We start from the raw sequence: 20,370 nt of genomic DNA on the forward strand, positions 1-20,370 counted from the left end.
CACTGTCTGACTGCACTCTTCTCTGTCCCTTTAACAGACTGACTGAACCTCATTTTCCCTCCAGAGGTGGATCAGAGCTCCCCTTCTGGCCTGGAGTATGGACATGTTGCATGCTTGCGATTACCTGATAAGAGAGCTCCTTCCTCACTTCCAAGCATGACATCACTCTCTCCGTGAGGAAAGCGATGCCACTGTAAAAAACAGGAACCCCCCCCCCTGTACTGGGGAAACAAAACAACAATAAATTGGTTAGAAAAAGACATACATTTTACAATGCATGTAAACAGGTTAGTAAACTTTTGCTTCCCTTTATGGGAGGTGATAATGCTTCAACGTTGCAAAACTTTAATACAAGGTAAAATATAGGTGCCAACTATTTACAGAGAAAGTTTGTGGACCATTCACTGTTCATGGCCTCGGTGTCTTTTCAAATAAATGAACTTTTTAAGCAGAAACCTTGCCAGGCTAAATGAATTTTAACTTTTAACTATTCACAGTCATATTCAAACTTGCAATCAAAACTATCTATCTCCTTTGCCAGGGTAGCTCTGGATGGCTGCTACTCCCTGACTGGGAAAATTCAGGATTGTACCTTTTCACAGGTACGGCAAACCAGGGCCTACTGGCTGGTTCCACCACTGGTGTCTAGGTGGACTGATGGCATTTGGTAGTTGGCCTGGCCTGCTGCTGCTCCTGCAGGGACTGAGATTGGTACACATTTTCTGCAGTCCAGAGCATACCACCCTTTGTCGTCGATATGACGGGTATATGTTTGTCCCGCTGATAACGGCGATAAGAGCAGAACGGCGTACTGGGACCCGCACCTGTCCCTGCCACTATAATGGGGCCCTGGCTTTCCCTTATCTCAGGGGTACCTATGATGGTTAGGAGGCCTGAGCTGCCAGCGTATCCCTGTCTCCTGTGCAGGCCCTATCATTGGCCCCCTCTCCCCCCCAGGGAGGTGGACTGCACCAGTGTATAAATACAACAATAAACAGGGTATACAGACAAGGTAACAAAGTCTCAAATTCACCAAATGCTCACACAACCACAGAGGAAACACAGAGATGGGAAGAGAAGGAAAAAACTAGGAAGGAAAAACAGGTTTAACATGCAACCAAAACAGCAGACACCAATCTCTGTAAATAAACATCCAAGCTCCTAATACCACGCTTCTTCAACCTCCAAGCCAGGCAGCAGAACTGATAACTGATAATAGCTGTAGTCAAGGCTGGGTCTATATAGAGGAGATTACAAAATCCACTTCAGCTGAGAGACCCAGCTCACAGCAACTCAGCAGCAAGGTTAACTCCTGCACTGCTGGCACAAAGCAGGCAGGTCAGAATACAGGAGAAGAGCTTCTGTTCACTGTGTGTGAACGAGGCCCAGAGCGCTGTGGTTCTCTGGAACCTCTCTGTCGCGGTAGCCCAGTGACAATGTTACTTTGTCACTGGGGTTCAGGTCCCTGTTCGGGTGTCCCTCCATTACTTGGGATTCCACATCCCTCCAGTTAACAAAGATTTCGTTGATCATGCAGTCTCTTTTATGAAACCCCAACCTCTCTGCTGTTTGAAGACCACTACTTCTCCCTACTGCAGTGGTCCTCTTTCTGCCCAAGGGATTTTACTTGCTTGAGCCTTTCCTTCCAAGTTCCTTTCCTCAAATGCTGCTTTCCGGCCAGGGATTCCTGTCTCTGTTTCTCCTCCCGCCGTCTGCAATGCTCCCACTAGGTTATCATGGGGATCTCCCCTTGCCACGCGATCATGTCCTCCCCCGCGGGTACTTCTGCAAATACTACGAGTTCCGGAGATCTAACCTGGGGCACACTGGTTGGAATAAGCGGGGCTGCCATCTGACCCAAGCTGCTGTCCCCCGATAGCATACTTCTCCAGGCCTTGGAATCGGCGGGGTTGGTAAGGGGCCCAGCAGGGTTCATCTGGCCCGAGGGTTGCTGTGGGACTGGAGGCCGGGGTACCCTCGGCATATGGTGACACTTCACTGAGGAACCCAAAACCCAGGTCAGGGGTGTACAGCGGTGGGGGTGACTCGAGCCTAGCTGTCGGGCCTTCTGCCACGGGGGTCAGGCTCATGCCCCTTACCTCTCCTTCCGGAGTGCCGGATCTTCTTTTCTGCTCCGGGCCAGATGAAGCTGCCGACGGTGGTCCGGCAAGGCTCCCGATGAAGGCCTCCTTCCACCCGACCACAGCTTCCAGCTGCATCTGCACAAGCTGCCAGGTAAGTTCGTCCACCTCACTCCGCAGGAGGTCCGGATCCAGCTTCAGTGATGGGTACGGTTCTTGAAGGTCCCGGCTGGGGGAGTCCTCTTGCTCCACCCCACGCTCCGGTGCTCGCTCACCTCCCTCTGCCATATTGCTTTGTGGTACTTCCTCCTCGGTCGGATTTCCCACAGTTTCATTCCACTACGCCTGTCTTTGTGGTTGGTCCCCCACTTCTTCCCACCATCCCAGACCAGGAGGCAGACCTCTCTTGATAATGGGCATACTTTTCTCACATAATAGTATTGGTAAGGGGCGGCCATAGTTCTTGCGCCGTCTCTCCAGGTGCCGCCCATGACAACACGCTCTTCTCCTCCTGCACGCCACATGGTGCTATAATGGCGGTAGTTTTGGCAGCAATTAGCAATTTAACAGTCTCTCACTAAAGCAGTCTCTGAGGTGCACAAGACCCATTTCACTGGATCGGTCCATCCTGTTCATGACGCCAAGTGGAACGCCCGCCAGCGCGTATGGGTTACTCGGTACCGGGTCCGGTACTTAAAGGGGATGTGTCACGGCGGCGGCGACCTGGTCTGTGGCCCTGTGTGCCCAAGTAAAAGGGAATGTCCTTAAAGGGGTTGTCACGGAGCTCCTGCGACAGAGCAGTACCAGAAGACCACAGCGTCTGATGGCTCCTGCTTCGCCACTGAGAAGTAGTACTTCTCCGGCGTATTAAAGGTGTTTGTTTTCTTTCAGCAGGACAGAGGTTAATAGGCCATGTGGAAATCCCTGCTTTCAGCTATGCTCAGTTAGCCACTCCTCTCTACTGTAAAAGCTAGGCCTTCTGGCCAGATCCTTGTCTGAGATAGCACTTGCTAGATAGACCTAGAGTAGTGAGGAGCTGGTGTTTGGAGAGCTGGAGGAGTTTATTGTGCGACAGTTGTTTGGTTTGTACGCTTGGAAATTCCTCATCCTTACCTGCCTTATTTTCTTCCCCCTTCCTTCACACCCTGGTGAATACCTGTTATTTGTGAGAGTATATTTTGTGTGAGTGAAGTTTTCTTTTACAATTGTCTTGGTTCCCGTTTGTCAGGTTTGTGTACTACGGTACATGGTAACGCCTCTCTTCCCCAGGTGGAGAAGGGGACAGATGCAGGGCTGCAGTCAGGAGACAGGGCAAGGGCGGAGGCCAAGGCATCCTCGCCATCTGAGGTATCCCGGGGAACAGGGTGAGTTAGGGCGCCCCCCAGGACTAGGGCCGGGAAAGATGCCCCTGGTCCCAGTTTACTCGCCAGTCTAGTCATGACAGGGGTTTTGTGAATAAAGTTTGTTCGTGACACCACATGTGGTTCTCGGTCAGGGATGACAGACCCTGCTTAAAGGGGTGCACTGGGGTGATGTTACAGCAGCTAAGATGGTATGGCTTCCCACAGGTGAAGCTGGGTCCCCAGGGCTCCTGCTGTATAGATGAAGATAGTGGGTGGTATAGCAAAAAACGGAGGACACAGGTTTTCAGTCTCTATATGTACCTGGTTTACTGATCAATTCAGGCAGCCACAGTCCATAGTACCGGATCACAGGTGTCAATGGTCCGGCCAGCTTGGAAGCGAGTTGGGAGACCCACTTACCAGGTAGGGTTAGAAGCCTTCCCTATAGTGCTGTGGTATAGTCCTTTACTGCCTTAAGCCTCTCACAAGGTCCTCACATGTTCTCTCTGTCTTCCAGGTTGGTAGGACACTACGCATACGACAGGTAGCTTGAGCCTTTTTACAGGGTCTTTATCACGACCCGGGTTCTATGTGCTACTGTGTCTTCAGGTGTAAGGGCGGCCTGGTGACTTGTAATCCAGCTGTCCTGCCGGTTTCTCTTGTGAGACGTGGAGTCCCTCACAACCTCGGTCTTCCGGCTACTTGTGTCTGTGCTTAGTAGGGAGGTAGCCCAGTCGCAGCTAACTCCCCAGTTCTCTACTCTCCTGCGCTCCACTTCCCCTAAACGTTCACTACAATCTATTCTTCCTTCTGTTCTATCTCTTGCCAGGAGCTGCAGCACTTCTCGTGGCTGCACGGCCCCTAAGGCTGGTTTGACACTTGCGTTTTTGAACGCATGCGTTTTTTTTAAAAAAAGGTAACCAGACACAACCAATGGGAATAGAGAGGGCGTATATGATTGTCTCTCAATATATTGACCCTAGGGGTACAGAAATTTTCACAGCTTGCTACTGTTTCCGGTGTCATGATGGATCTTTCCATGGAGAGTTTTTATTTCAACCTGGATTTCAGCTTCAAGATTTTCCTGGCCTGTGCTTTTGCTTGGGAGCAAGACCGAATCCGCCAAAGATGGAGAAGGAGACAGCGTAGGCGTTTTTGGAGGCACCCCATCATTGAAGTGCGTGAGAGCCGTGGAGCCTATCACACGCTCTATGCGGAGCTGAATGCCAACCCGGAGAAATTCCAGGATTACACGAGAATGTCACAAGAATCGTTCTGGGATTTACTGTCTCGTGTCCAAGGATCCATACGGCGACAGGACACACGGCTCCGTAGAGCGATTCCACCTGAGGAACGTCTGCTAGTGACATTACGGTACGTTCCAAAACTAAACCAATGACAGTCCAAATTTTGGTTATGACATGTATTTCATGTTTTTTTTTTCTTTTTGTTATTTTTAAACACACCATAAAAAGAGTAGATTTTAAATTTTTTTTTTTGTTTCTTTTTCTTCTAGATTTCTTGCCACAGGAGAGAGTTTATCTTCCCTCCACTTCCAATATCAACCCTGTCCGGAATCATTGTGGACACCTGTCGTGCGTTATGGAATGTACTCCGTGAGGAGTTTATACCAGTACCCACCATGGACATGTGGCATGAAATTTCTGATAAATTTTTGAACGTGTGTGATTTCCCCAACTGTTTAGGGGCGGTGGATGGAAAGCACATCCGCATTATCAAACCTGCCAGAACCAGATCTGAGTTTTTTAACTACAAAAAATATTTTTCGGTAGTTCTCATGGCAATAGCGGATGCGGAGTGTCGCTTCATCGCCGTGGACATTGGAGCTTTTGGCCGTGGCAATGATTCCCAGACTTTTAAGAGCTCGGATATGGGCCGTCGGGTGTATGGCAACAATTTTAATTTTCCCCCTCCACAGCCTCTCCCCAACACTCAAGGCCCACCGCTGCCATTTGTTATGGTTGGGGATGAGGCCTTCCAGATGTGTAAAAATCTCCTGAAGCCATATTCTAGTAGGGACTTGGACCACACTAGAAGGATCTTCAACTACAGACTGACCAGGGCCAGAAGAACAGTAGAGTGCACCTTTGGCATTCTGGTTGCTAAATGGCGCATTCTTGCAACAGCCATAAATCTAAAAGTGGAAACAGTGGACGAGGTGGTCAAAGCCTGTGTGGTTCTACACAATTACCTCATTGCTAAGGAGCGACCCCACATTGAACTTGATGAACCAGTTTCACACCCACTGCCTGATTTTCAGCATCACCCGATGCGGTCAACTGCAGCCGTTGGTCTTATGCGGGACCAATTTGCGGCCTATTTTGTTTCCGATATTGGACGGGTGTCATGGCAGGACAATGTTGTGCAAATGTCCTGTTGTATGTTTATCTTTACCAATTATTAAATACTGATACAAATTTTTCAAATTAATAAACTTGAGTGTTGGTTGTGTTGACCGTGTCTCCTATCTTTTTCCTCTCTAAACAAAGGTTGACCAAAGATGGGCAGTAGATATGTATATCATATTTTGTAATCCAAAACCAGGAGTGGGTGATAGATGATGAGGTAATAGTTATTATTTTAATATCATAATTGACCTCTTATATTGTTGCACTCCCTATTTTGGTTTACAAATAATCATATAAAACACTGGCCGCATACTTATAATAATGGAAACAATGTTGATTTATTGGTAACCATGTTGATTTATTGGTAATCTTGTTGACGTCATTGCGTCAAGACTGTCACGCTCTCCATACCCATCAAGTCAAGTGTAAGAAATAATGAATTCATGATAAACATATACATGCTCATGAATTAACAATTTCTTACACCTGGCCAGGTGAGCATAGATATGTAGCGTGTGACAACCATTGTCACATCAGTGTGACAACCATTGTCACATAATTTGTTATAGAAATAAGAGAATATGGTGAATATACAAGGCAGTAATCAACTCAATAGGTCAGGTGTCTTAACTTATGAGTTTTTGGACATCTGACCTGTTCAGTTGAGTACTGAACTTGATTTCCACCATTTTCTCTTTGTACAGTCACACTAGGTACAAAAAAAAGAGTATGGAAATAACTAATTTTTTTTGGCCAACTCATATCTGTATACTGAAGAAACACATATAGATGTAGTCTTGTATTTTATACTACTGGAGATATGTTTTGGCCAAAAGAATAAGTGTGTGGCGAAGTTTATTGTTGTGTATTGACAGCGGTGAAAGACACAATAAACCAAACATAATTGTTGCAAATTAACTTTTTTTTTATTGAGTTAAAGAAATTTAAACATTTATTTTTTTGTACCGCGACGCGTTGTACCGCAGCGGCTTGGGGTAGAGTGACGTAACCGGGGGGTGTTAAGAACTGAAGCCTGGCTCACCGTGGAGGAGGCAGAGGTGGCAGGAGAAGGGGCAATAAAACTGGAAGGGTCTGGAAGTTCGGGGATGGGGCTTAACACATGAGAGGCTTGAGACACACTGGAAGGGTGAGACACAACAGACAATACAGACACATCGGTAGGTGATGGGGGAGGAATACTAAGAGTTTTTTATGTGTTTTTTTGAGTTTTCCTTTGTGTTTTCCTGGTAGGGGGATGTTTTCTTGGGCTAATATGTTGTTGAGTGTTGGCGGGAGACACGTCAGGGTCCGGCTCCACAATTTCACAGTCCGTTTCCATTGTGGATCGCTCGGCAACGCCAGAGTCCAACTGCATCGTAGTGGGGGGGAAACATAAAGCCCTGCCAGGGTCCTGGTGCATCGTTGGGGGGGAACATAAACCCCTCCCAGGGTCCTGGTGCATCGTTGGGGGGGAACATAAACCCCTCCCAGGGTCCTGCTGCATTGCTGGTGGGGGGGAACATAAAGCCCTGGCAGGGTCCTGCTGCATCGGGGTGGGTCCTGCCTGGAAAGCCATGGCTGGGTCCTGCTGCATCGTGGGGGGGCCGGTACGATACGCCATGCCTGGGTCCTGCTGCATGGGGGGGGGGGGCGGTCCTATACGCCAGGCCTGGGTCCTGCTGCATCGGGGGGTTTCCTGCCCGGAAAGCAATGCCTCGGTCCTGCTGCATCGGGGGGGGCGGTCCGATATGCCATGCCTGGGTCCTGCTGCATCGGGAGGGGGCCGGGCCGATAAGCCATGGCAGGGTCCTGCGTCATCGTGGTGTCAGCGGAGGAGGTCCAAACCGGAGCAGCGGATGTCACGGTGGTGGCGGTGGGATGTCCAACAGCACTCGTCATTGTGTTGGCGCTGTAGTGGAGTACACCTGTGGATGGAATAGAGGTGGCCGTGCAGTGTTATGCAGCAGAGGTAGGAATGGTGGTTAATCGTGACAGTGATGGCACAGTTGGATATGCCGCCACTGTCTGCTGTAAATTACGACTCTGACTCTGCTGCATAGCCTGCACAAAAGCAACATTGCAGGCCTGCATCACACTCAGCTGGAGATCAGGGCTAAGGTGTTCCGACATGCCCTGCTGTATTTGGTTAAAAAAAATTATGAGCTGGCCTCTGGAGGTCGGCTTTAACTTGATCAAGGCTTTTGGCGACATCCTGGATCCGGCAATCTAAGAGGTTATGGGACACATCCATTCTGTCACCTAAAGCCTTGATTGCTTCGTGTAAAACCGAGCTCAAGTGCAAAAACTCGGGCATGAGTGACCTATCCGAAGCCCTCTGTCGCTGCCGGGATGAGCCCGCAAAAATGGGTGCAGTGAAAGAGTACTGCGAAAGGGGAATACCTGATGGGCCAGCTCCCTGGTCTCCAGTGAGTGTGGAAGGCCCACCTGCTGCTGCGCTGCTGGATGGCTGGGACGGGTCCGTGGCTGCTGGCTGAAGGACCGCTCCAGAACCTGTTGCGACAGTCGTGCTGTGTGTGCTGTGAAAAAAAAAACCAGAAAATTAATACCAAAATATAACAGGACGGTACATCCTGTGGAATTTAAAATTACATATTATGTCAATGCAATACAAGCGGAAGCATGTGAGAAATACTTACGTTCTCATGAGAAGGACCGGTCTTAAAAAGGCCAGCACACGGTGGTATTTGTACAGCCGGTGCCTTGCTCCGGAACCACTTGCAGCACGATTCTCTGCGCGAAGGTCCTTGTTGAAGCGGTCCTTCATGGAACGCCAACGTGTTCTTATTTTGTCCACAATAACAATAAAATATAATGGTCAGAAAATGTACTTTTGGCCGTGCTCTCTTGACTGTGTGTGATGACAGAAACTCCGAAAAGTTACTTTCATCACACACAGTCAAGAGAGCCCGGCCAAGGTCTCTGCTGCTTCACACTGCATTGCAATACTTACCAAATGCATTACGGACCCGTGGCGGGGCATTCTCCCAGCCATCCCACAACGCTTGGGCCACCTCACTCCACAACCAACGGAGCGTACTGTTGACTGCGTGCTGTGGATCCCGGCTGTCCCACAACGGGACTCGCTCCTGGACCAGGGTGATCAGGAGGTCATTATCGATCCGGTCATCGTCCCGTTGTGAAACCTAAAATTAAAAGAAAATCATATAAGTTTGCTCAATCACATTGGGGAAAAAAAAATACCAGAAGATGAGAAATGGCATGAATATGAAAGTCAACTTTCAGAAAAGGATCATACAAGAAAAATTAAAAGAAAATCAAGGGTACAGAAAGGAAAATTCAAGAATATTACAATGAGGACAGCCTGCCTTGTATACATACCCGCTGCCGTCTTCACACCGGACCTTGACTCTGCTGCTCCGTCCCTCTCTGTCCCTCAGTAGAAGTGCTCTATAAAAAAAAAAAATCAAATTGTCTCATGTGTCAGTCAATACTTACCAAGCTGAAGGACAAAAAACTAACCTCACTCACATGATCCACTTCTGACTGACGTGGCTCAAACTCCTCATCAGATGAAGACTCCGCAGAAGACATTCTGATGCATGTTGAAAGAAAAAAAGAAGAAATTAGGACATGTAGATCCAAAAAATTGAAAATAAATGCATTGGCTAGGATATACTCACATTGCTCTGGGTCTTGTCCACCAATGCGTCCGGGCAGTGTCTTGTCTTCTTTGGTGTCTGATGAGAAGTGACCAGAAACTTCCCCCAACCTTCCTTTTATCACCCTGCTGCTATGGGGGAGGCTTATCAGTGTCTAGACAACCTTATTTACATTCTAGTCAACCTTAGCTAAAAAAACCCGCGTGCGTCCAAAAACGCATGCACAAAAAAACGCATGCGTCCCCATTGACTCCAATGTATTTTTTGACCCAAAAAAACGCATGTAAACGCATGCGTTTTTATGTGTCCAAAAAACGCCTCTCAAAAATACTACAAGTTGCATTTCTGAAAATGAACGCATGCAGTAAAAAAACGCATGCGATTGAAAACGCGACCAAACGCGTACACAAAAAAACGCATGTGTTTTCAATGTTAAATATAGGAAAAAAAAGCGCATGTGTTTTTGTGTGCAAAAAAACGCTGCAGACAAAAACGCAAGTGTGAAACCACCCTAAGTCTTCCTGTCTTTCACTGTCTGACTCCTCTCTTCTCTGTCCCTGTGACAGACTGTCTGAACCTCACTTTCCCTCCAGACCAGAATATATATAGAGGAGCCACCCTTCTAGCCTGGAGTATGAACATGTTGCATTCTTGTGAATACCTGATAAGAGAGATCCTTCCTCGCTTCCAAGTGTGACTTGACTCTTCCCATGAGGAAGCAATGCCACTGTAACAACCAGGAACCTGAGGTATTAGCCCTTCGCACTAGAGGGTTGATGTAACTGGCACTCTGAGGGACAGATAAGGAGGTAGTTGCAGAAGAGGCAGCTAACTGTGGCTGACACTTCAGGAGCATGGGAAGTCATACAGGCAGCATGAATAAGATGCTGGGTAAAAGATTGTAGACAGTTATATTTTACATTGCAATACTCTGGAGAAAAAATATACTGGAAAGTTCTTCCCCTGGCTGTCTTCTCCCAGTGCTGCTGCAGGTGAATGAAAGCTCTCTTGCTATGGGAACAGCCAGTCAATCATCTGTAGCAGGTCTGTGAAGAGCTGGACAGGTGTGAAGCAGAGTAACCTGGTCCTAAAAGTATATTTTCACTAAAATGCTGCAGCATTTCAGAAAAAAAAATTGTGCAGCCAGGCTCTGACTTATACTGACCCCGATTTGGGCAGCATGTATGGGGTAACAGATTCCCTGGAACCGTGATGACAATGGCTGGCCACTAACACTTACATTTATTTTGTTTCAAGGAAACAATCCAGGTGACATGAATTTACCTGATTCCATTTATGAAAATATTGAAGCCAAAGAATTGAAAGACACTCCACCAAGCTGAAAAGGATGAAAGATTTTAAGATACCGAACACGCTATTTTTTTTCAGATTCTCTTTATTATATAAATTGCTGTACTGAGCAGGTCATAACCCCCAAACTTTCCCACTGACATTGAAACATATTATTGAACAACTCCACATGTCATGTGTAACCTTTAAAGGGAGCCTACATACAGTGTCAGGTCAACGCCGTTATAATGATTATAATAGAGTAGTATCATCTATGGAATCGCTGATAGATGCTACTGTGCTGGTGCTGCCGGCGCCATTTTGAGAGAGAATTTTTTTTCTGAATGAATTTATGTCACCAAATACAATAATTAAATGGTCATTATAGTGTAGAGTTGAGTCGCCTGCCATCCTTACCTGGTCTCCCTGCGAAGCATTTCTGTTGTGTTTACATGCGCTGATCTCAGGCCACTAAACGAGGGTGATCGACAATACTGAAGTCGTTCACTTGTTTCCTGGCCTCTTTACACCAACTGAGAAAGAATGAAGGGAACAGAACAATCACAATTAGATCAATCTGTCCCCATACAGTATCATGTTATCAGCAGCATATCTACAGTTTACACTCGATGAATAGGCAGCATTTTGCCTGTTTAGTATAATACACCCCATAGTCCTCCATATATTATAATGTGCACCTCAGTCCTCCATATAGTATAATACACTCCTCCATATAGTATAATACACTCCTCAGTCCTCCATATATTAAAATACACCGCAATGCCTCCATATAGTATAATACACTCCTCAGTCCTCCATATAGTATAATGTACTGCCACAGTCCTCCATATAGTATAATACACTCCTCAGTCCTCCAAATAGTATAATACATTCCTCATAGTGCTCCATATAGTATAATGCCCTGCATTGTCATCCATGTAGTACAATTCACTTCCCATAGTATAATGCACCCCATAGTTCTTCATATAGTATAATGCATTCCCCATAGACCTCAATACAGTATAACGCAGCCCACATATAGTATAATGATGCCACCCCAGAGTATAATGCAGCCACCCCACAGAATATATTGTAGTCCCGAGTATAATGTAACCCCCCAGAGAATATAATGCAGCCCCCTCATATAGTATAATGCAGCCACTGCATATATAATATATGGTAGCCCCCATAGAGCATAATGCAGCCCCCCATAGAATGTAGCCCCTCCATAGAATACAATGCAGCCCTACTCACATAGTATAATGCAGCTCCACATAGAATATAATGTAGCCCCCTCAGAGTATGTTGCAATCACCCCTCATAGAATATAATACAGCCCCCCATAGAATATAATACAGCCCACCTCCCCATAGAATATAATACAGCCCCCAGAGAATGTAATACAGCCCGCTGCACCCCATAGAATGTAATACAGCCCTCCCCCATAGAATGTAAGACAGCCCCCCATAGCATGTAATACAGCACAGCCCCCATAGAATATAATACAGCACAGCCCCCATAGAATGTAAAACAACACAGGCCCCATAGAATGTAAGAATGAAATACAGCTCTCCCCCATAGAATGTAATGCAGCCAGCCCCCATAGAATGTAATGCAGCCAGCCCCCATAGAATGTAATACAGCACAGCCCCATAGAATGTAATACAGCCAGCCCCCATAGAATGTAATGCAGCACAGCCCCCATAGAATGTAAAGCAGCAAAGCCCCCATAGAATGTAATGCAGCCAGCCCCCATAGAATGTAATGCAGCACAGCCCCCATAGAATGTAATACACCCCTTCCTCAAAGAATGTAATGCAGCCCCCATGCCCCCCCCAATAGCCCCACAATCCAGTTATCACTCATTGACATATTAAAAAGAAAAGAAAAACACTCTCCTCACCTCTCCTTGTGCTGCTCCCGGCTCCGGTCTCAGCGGCTGCAGTCTGCCCACCCGACACACAGCAGGTACGCGGTGCGTACCCGCAGTGTCAGAGGCAGAGCGGGGAATGATAGGAGAGGTAGCGACAGCGGACGCTCTCTCCTCCATCATTGCATTCAACTTACAGGCGTCTATGACGCCGGTATAGTTGAACGCGGGGCGGGGAATGTGCTGACAGTGAGGGGAGTGTGCTGACACTCGAGCGGCCCACTACTGCTAATGGCCCTTCTGACATTTGCCAGAACTGCCCGATGCCCAGTCCGGCCCTGGCAGTCACTCTGTGTTCTGCAAATTCATTGACAAGGTCCAGACGACATAAACAGTAGATGTTGATAAGCCACCAGACATAAATACTAAGATAAATAAAAGACACGTTAAAATCCAAATCTAGTAGTTACAACTAAAGTTTTATTAAAACAGAACAAAACTTAAATTGCTCATTCAGACCCGCCGGAGCTATATTACCCAAAGTTGTGATCCAACAGCATTATAACTTCTCAAGTATGCGCTTCATGTCCAAACCATTAATGCCGCTGCATACTTAAATGGTTAAATGTTGAGATGTACCGTATTCATGAATCCTTCACTTTATCAATTTTGTTATAGGCAAAATTTGGGGGTTTTTGAAGAGAGAAGCATATTCCAGGGGGGCACACACTCCTCCCCACAGATTCTGAGATGGTATCGTTATGTTGATGATGATTTATTTCAACGTGTTTCGAGGTATATAACTTCTTCAGGAAAAACCACATGTATACATGTGGTTTACCTGAAGAAGTCATATACTTTGAAACGCACTGAAATAAACCACCACCTTACTTACCATACTGGGATATACATCTCCATTCTGTCGGCAGAGCAGAGCGGTCTGATATCTGATGGTCACTTGAATTATTCTTATTCTGTACTGAGCACATTGCTTCTTGCTGACATTACAAAAAGCTATTTCTGTATATATATATATAGCTCAGAGTATAAGTCAACACCATATACAGGGAACACGTGGTCTGTGGGACATATAAATAACATCTCTTAGGAGGTGGAGGGGGCTTGTCACATGGGAGCTACCACCTCCTGCCTTCACCATCATTCTCCATGGACATCAGACAAGACACACAAGGAAGGAACAGATGATAGCCATGATGACTTCAGACTTCACACAGACGGCTTTTAACATTCAGAACTTTGGGAAAGATGAGTAACAAGCGCTGATATTTACACAATGACAATCTGTTCGTAACTATTTAATCTATTTTTATGTTTTGCTGCAATGTGGATTTTCTGTGGACAATTCAATAAACCACTATACTTTTTATGAGAATATCATGACATTTTTCTTTAAGAGTAAGCACCTGGTGAATAGTCCTGATTAAATAAATGTGCAAAATAAGCATATTTAACACTTGCTGACCCGTGGATCTGCTGCAACTGATTTTCTACATTATATGCATCTTTAACTGATTTAAAAGGGGAGTTTAATCTGAGTGCTAAATTATCTGTATTTCTCGGATAAGACACTATTTGCACCATTTTCTCTTAGTTTCTTGGTTACAATATGGATACTCAGTGTGTGTGCATCCCCACTGTGGTAGTGTTCGCGGAGCATCCCTTATGGCATTCGGATTTGATGTGGCACAGTCTCTGACATCATGGGGGATTTTCTCCTGACCCACTTCACCACAGGAGATACCGGGGAGTGTTGCAACTTCCGGGATCTGCGGAGAGCGCAGGCGCCACTCATGGCGCTGATTGTATGGGGCACCTGATCCAGCAGGGATCTAACCAGCTCTAGAGACACACCCAGTCACAGCCCCCCAAGGAAGCCCACGCAAAACACGCGTTGGGGCTGCACTGGACATCACATTGGCAGGCATTAGCATGGGTGAGCTGGACTTTTCCTGATTAATCTGACTTCAGACTTAGTTTTTGCGATGCCTAGTGTTCCATGTATACTCTTACAGAAGTTATTGCCTATTACACATGACTATTTTGGTATTACACGTGATTATTTTGGTATTACCTCTTGCTTAGTTTATCTCCATGGTTTGGGCATGTTCACTCGGGGCACTATTGCTGCACTTTGTATGCCCTAAGAACTTTTAGGCTATGTGCACACGTAGTCTGGTCCACTGCGGATTTTTCGCAGCGGATTTGATAAATCTGCAGGGCAAAAACACTGAGATTTTGCTGCAGATTTATTGCGGATTTTACTGCGGTTTTACAACTGCGGTTTTCTATAGGAGCAGCTGTAAAACCGCTGCGGAATCTGCAGAAAGTGACATGCTGCGGAATGTAAACCGCTGCGTTTCCGCGCGTTTTTTTCCGCAGCATGTGCACAGCATTTTTGGTTTCCCATAGGTTTACATTGAACTGGAAACTCATGGGAAACTGCTGCGGACCCACAGCTGCGGAAACGCTGCCGATCCGCAGCAAAATCCGCATCGTGTGCACATACCCTTAGGTTACAATTAATCATGGTTTTTTGGTTACCTAATTGCCCATTTTTTCCCTACCATACAAATGATATTTTAATGTCCTTTACATCTGAGCCTTGTCTGTGCTTTGTATTTTTATGTTTTTGCTATATGTATTATGCCTAATGTTTGAATAAACTTTTTTTTTTAATTTTAATAACAGTAACTTTTCTGGACAATGACTCCATGGCTTTTTTTGTAGGATTTATAGTATTAGGAATGTCCTGTTATACTTATTCTCTTCCTCTAGATAGGCATATGGCAAGATGAACTGTATGTATCAGTGGATTTTGATTCCACATACAGTATAATTTAGAAACTAGCTAGCAAGAAAATGTCCTTATTTCTGGTGGATGTGTCCATGACAGCACAGATGCAGAATTTCCTACTTATGCAGGGTAAATGGACTTAACCCCTTAACCACTTCAAGACCGGAGATATTTTCGTTTTTACGTTTTTGTTTTTTGATCCCCTTATTCCCAGAGGCATAACATTTTTATTTTTACGTCAAAATGGCCATTGTGGGGGCTTGTTTTTTACTGGACAAGTAGTACTTTTGAACAACACCATTGATTTTAACATATTGTGAACTGGAAAATGGAGGAATTCCGATGTGGGCCCCAAACTTTGGAAAGGGGTTAAGGACCAAGCCAATTTGTAGGTTAATGACCAGGCCTCATTTCTTAAATACGACCAGTGTCACATTATGTGGTAACTCTGGAACGCTTTTGCGGATCTCACTGATTCTGAGAATGTTTTTTCATTATATATTGTCCTTCGTGATAGTGGTAAAATTTCTTTGATATGACTTATGTTTATTTGTGAAAACATCAGAAATTTGGCAAAAATGTCACTATTTTCTTACTTTGAAATTTTATGCCCTTAAATGAGAGAGATGTCACACAAAATAGTTAATAAATAATATTCCCCATATGTCTGCTTTACATCAGCACAATTTTTGAAACAATTTTTTTTTTCTTAGGAAGTTATACGGTAAGTGTTAAAAGTTAACCAACAATTTTTCATTTATTCCAACAATATTTACAAAACTAATCTTTTTGGGACCACATCTAATTTGAAGAGACTTTGAGGGGTATGACAAAATGCCCAAAAGTGACATTTTAAAAGCTGCACCCCTCAAAGTGCTCAAAACCACATTCAAGAAGTTTATTAACCCTTCAGGTACTTCACGGGAACTGAAGCAATATGGAAGAAAAAAAATTAACATTCAACTTTTTTTTCACAAAAAATTTACTCAAGACCCATTTTTTTTTTCTACAAGGGTAACAGGTGAAAATGGACCCCCAAAACACCGGATTACGTACCGGTAATGCTCTTTTATAGACCCACGACAGCACCCACTGAGAGAGGGGATCCGCCCCTAGGAACAGGAAACCCTACGGAGAGATAAAAGGGGCGGTCCCCCTCGCTCCCACAGTTTGGGTTACAGAGATTGCGAGGAACCGCCCACCAGTTTTAGTAGGTAATTCTATATCATCATTTACTATAACTTAACTACGTATAATTACAGGAATCCACCACCCTTAACAGTGCTCATATGTACACTAATATATGTAAATGGGAGGGAAGTGCAGGGGTGCTGTCGTGGCTCTATAAAAGAGCATTACCGGTACGTAATCCGATGTTTTCTCTTTGCCACGACAGCACCCACTGAGAGACTTTCAGAGATAGTTATTTGGGGGGGATTATCGTATTAAGAACAGATCTACCGAAACACAAATCAGTGGAGGCAGATAGATCTAATCTATAGTGACTATAGAAGGTAGAAGGGGAAGACCAGGTTGCGGCCTTACATATGAGTTCTATAGGAACCTCTGCTCGCTCAGCCCAGGATGATGCTATCGCCCGGGTGGAATGTGCCTTCACAGCTTCAGGTGGATTCTCTCCTTTAGACGAATAGGCCAGGTATATCGCCTCCTGAATCCATCGGGATAATGTGCCTTTTGTAACACCAGATCCTTTCCTTTGACCCTGGAAGGAAACAAAGAGAGCCCTGCTCTTCCTCCAGGCGCTAGTCCTGTCTAGATAAGCTATTATAGCCCTTCTCACATCTAAAGTATGGTACTTTTCTTCCTCCTGATTTGTAGGGTTATTATAGAAAGAAGGAAGAAGGATTTCTTGAGACCTATGAAATTAAGTACACATTTTAGGTAGGTAGGAAGGGTCTGTTTTCAAGACAATTCTATCTGGAAAGATTGACATAAAGGGAGGATCTACTGATAGCGCCTTTATGTCACTTACCCTTCTTGCCGATACCAGCGCGACAAGAAGAGCAGTCTTAAGGGAAATAAATTTGATGTGAGCTGAGTCTAGAGGCTCAAACGGGTGACCTGTTAAGGCTTCCAGGACCAAATTAATATCCCAAGGAGGTATCTGGGGAATCTGGACTGGTTCTGATCTCTGGCAGGCTGAAATAAATCTAGCTATCCACCTATTACCCGCAACATTGTGACTATACAAGGCCCCTAGAGCAGAAACTTGTACTTTTAGAGTACTAACTGAAAGGCCTAAATCACGACCTTTCTGAAGAAACTCTAGAATAGTAGAGACGGGAATTTCATTTGATAAGGCCGATGGATAGAGATTGAGAAATTTCTTCCACACACTCACATATATGGCAGTAGTGGATTTCTTTCTACTTGCCAATAAGGTATTAATTACTTTATCAGAGAAGCCTCTTCGTTTTAACAGCTGCCTCTCAAATTCCAGGCTGTCAACCGTAGACCCTTCACATGAGGGTGGTTGAAGGGCCCCTGGAAAAGAAGATCCTGATCCTCCGGGACAATCCACGGATCTGAGATGGACATGGCTCTGAGCAGGGAAAACCATGGTCTCTTTGGCCAAAATGGGGCAATCAGGATTATATTTGCCCGGTCCTCCCTTATCTTCCTGATTACTGTTGGAAGAAGAATCAGAGGAGGAAAAGCGTATGCTTTCTGAAATGTCCAAGGAACCTGAAGGGCATCGAGAATATCGGGATTGTCGGCCCGGAACATTGAAGCGAATCTTTTTAACTGCCTGTTGTCTCTTGTAGCGAAGAGATCTATATCGGGAAAACCCCATTTCACAGTTATCATTTTGAAAATTCGATGATTTAGAACCCACTCCCCTTGGTGGAGGGTATGACGACTGAGGAAGTCCGCTCTTGAGTTGTCCACTCCTCGGACATGTAGCGCTGACAGGGACAGAAGATGTTCTTCGGCTATAGTTAGAATGTCTTCGGTTATAGACATGAGAGTTCCTGATCTTGTTCCTCCTTGATGATTGATATAAGCCACTGATGTCATGTTGTCTGACAGAATTCTGGTATGTGTCCCGTGTAGCTGCGGAAGGAATTCACATAGAGCATGATAGATAGCTTTTAGCTCTCTTATATTAGAAGAGTCATCTGACTCCGTGACTGACCATAGTCCTTGGACTAGGTGGTCTCCTAAATGTGCTCCCCAGCCAGTAGGACTGGCATCCGTATATATTGTGTTTGAGGGTTTAACTACCCAGGGGACCCCACTAACCAAGTTTTTTGGTTCTAGCCACCAGTTCAGAGATTGGACTACTTCATCAGAAAGGGAAATCTTAACATCTAAATGACCATGTGATTTTTCTTCTTCATGTAAAATTGCATACTGTAAACGCCTCGAATGGAATTGGGCCCATGGAAACGCTGGGATACATGACGTGAAGGAGCCAAGAAGGGACATGCCTTCTCTCAAAGAAATTAGGGGTTTATCTATTAGCGACTGAACATTTCCAACCGTTATTTGTTTAGTTTCCGGAAGGAAAAATCTCTGGCTTGTAGAATCGAATATAATCCCCAGAAAAATTTGCCGAGTTGTTGGGAATAGCCTAGATTTTTCCCAGCTTATTATCCAACCTAATCCTTGCAGAGATGCTATCATATCACAATCGTTGTTGACATTGTGAAGGAGAATTTCCTACTACCAAGATGTCGTCTAGGTATGGAATTACGAGGGTGTCTTTTAACCTTAGGTATGACATTACCTCCGCCATAAATTTAGTGAACACTCTTGGAGCTATAGATAGTCCAAAAGGCATTGCTGCATACTGAAAGTGCCGGATACACCCATTCAATACAATCGCCACACGGAGATATTGTTGATGCTCTATATAAATTGGTAGATGGTAATACGCATCTTTAAGGTCAAGAACCGTCATAAAGCAATGGGGAAACAGGAGTTTAATGGTGGACCGGATAGATTCCATTTTAAAGGTTTGATTTTCTAAGTAGATGTTCAACTTTTTAAGGTTTATAATGGTTCTGAATGTTCCATCCGGTTTTGGAATCAAAAATAACGGGGAATAGAATCCCTTTCCCTCCTGAAGGAATGGAACTTCCACCAAGACTCCCTTGGATAGAAGATTCATTACCTCCTGCTCCAATGCCTCCTGTTGCAATTGAGACTTTAATGAAGTCAATAGAAACGAGTCTGGAGGGACTCGTGAAAATTTTAATCTTAAGCCAGAGGTGATGAGGCTATTTGCCCAAACATTAGATGTTATCACCCGCCACTGATTTGAGAAGGAGGACAATCTGCCTCCCACAGGCAGATCTGTCCTAACGGGGTTTGTCTTTAACCTTGAAAGGGCGCTTCCCAAAGAATGCACCTCTTTGTTTTGTGTCTCTTGTGGCCCAGCGGTCTTGGTTCTTAAAATCCTTCCTTTTATTAAACGCGGGCTTTCGGAACGCTCTCCTATAGAATGGAAGGTAATTATTATTATTATTAGGGAAGCCCTTTTTCCTCTCCCGCTTTGGTTAGAATCTCGACCAGTTTAGTACCAAACAGGTACTCACCCTGACATGGGAGGCCACACAATTTGGATTTCGTTTGGGGATCACCCCTCCAGCCCTTAAGCCACAGGGCCCTACGTGCTGCATTCGTCAGTCCTGCCGACTTGGCTGCCAGGCGTATGGAATCAGCAGATGAGTCCGCCAGGAAGGCTGTAGCTCCCCTAATTAGGGGTATAGAGGATAACAATTTGTCTTGAGAGAGACCTCCTTTCAGCCCTTCCTCCAAGTCACTTAGCCAGACTAGCATGGACCTAGCGGTGCATGTAGCCGAAATAGCCGGTCTAAAAGCCCCTGTAGAAGTCTCCCAGGCTCTTTTCAAAAGCGAGTCAGCCTTACGGTCTAGTGGATCTTGTAACGAGCCTGAATCCTCCACAGGCAGCAAGGATCTTTTCGATGTGGATG

At 45.3% G+C, this 20,370-nt stretch overlaps 1 protein-coding gene and 1 long non-coding RNA gene across 2 annotated transcripts in view; one reads left to right on the top strand and one right to left on the bottom strand.

The window, feature by feature from the left end:
• The window catches only part of LOC138665462 (protein sel-1 homolog 1-like), a 48,368-nt gene extending 37,169 nt beyond the window's left edge, over window positions 1–11,199 (top strand). Inside the window, exon 4 of the mRNA XM_069752975.1 lies at window positions 10,692–11,199. Within this exon, the coding sequence (XP_069609076.1) occupies window positions 10,692–10,777 (86 nt within the window). The 3' untranslated portion in view covers window positions 10,778–11,199. The remainder of the gene's footprint in view (window positions 1–10,691) is intronic.
• Window positions 10,719–17,716, bottom strand: LOC138665464 (uncharacterized). The gene is made up of 3 exons (XR_011318468.1): window positions 16,466–17,716; window positions 11,142–11,257; window positions 10,719–10,773 (listed from the first exon to the last, which is right to left on the bottom strand). It is a non-coding gene; the product is annotated as an uncharacterized lncRNA (long non-coding RNA).
• Window positions 17,717–20,370: the final 2,654 nt, after the last annotated feature.

Source organism: Ranitomeya imitator, chromosome 2, assembly GCF_032444005.1.
Source record: "Ranitomeya imitator isolate aRanImi1 chromosome 2, aRanImi1.pri, whole genome shotgun sequence".
Lineage (NCBI taxonomy): Eukaryota > Metazoa > Chordata > Amphibia > Anura > Dendrobatidae > Ranitomeya > Ranitomeya imitator.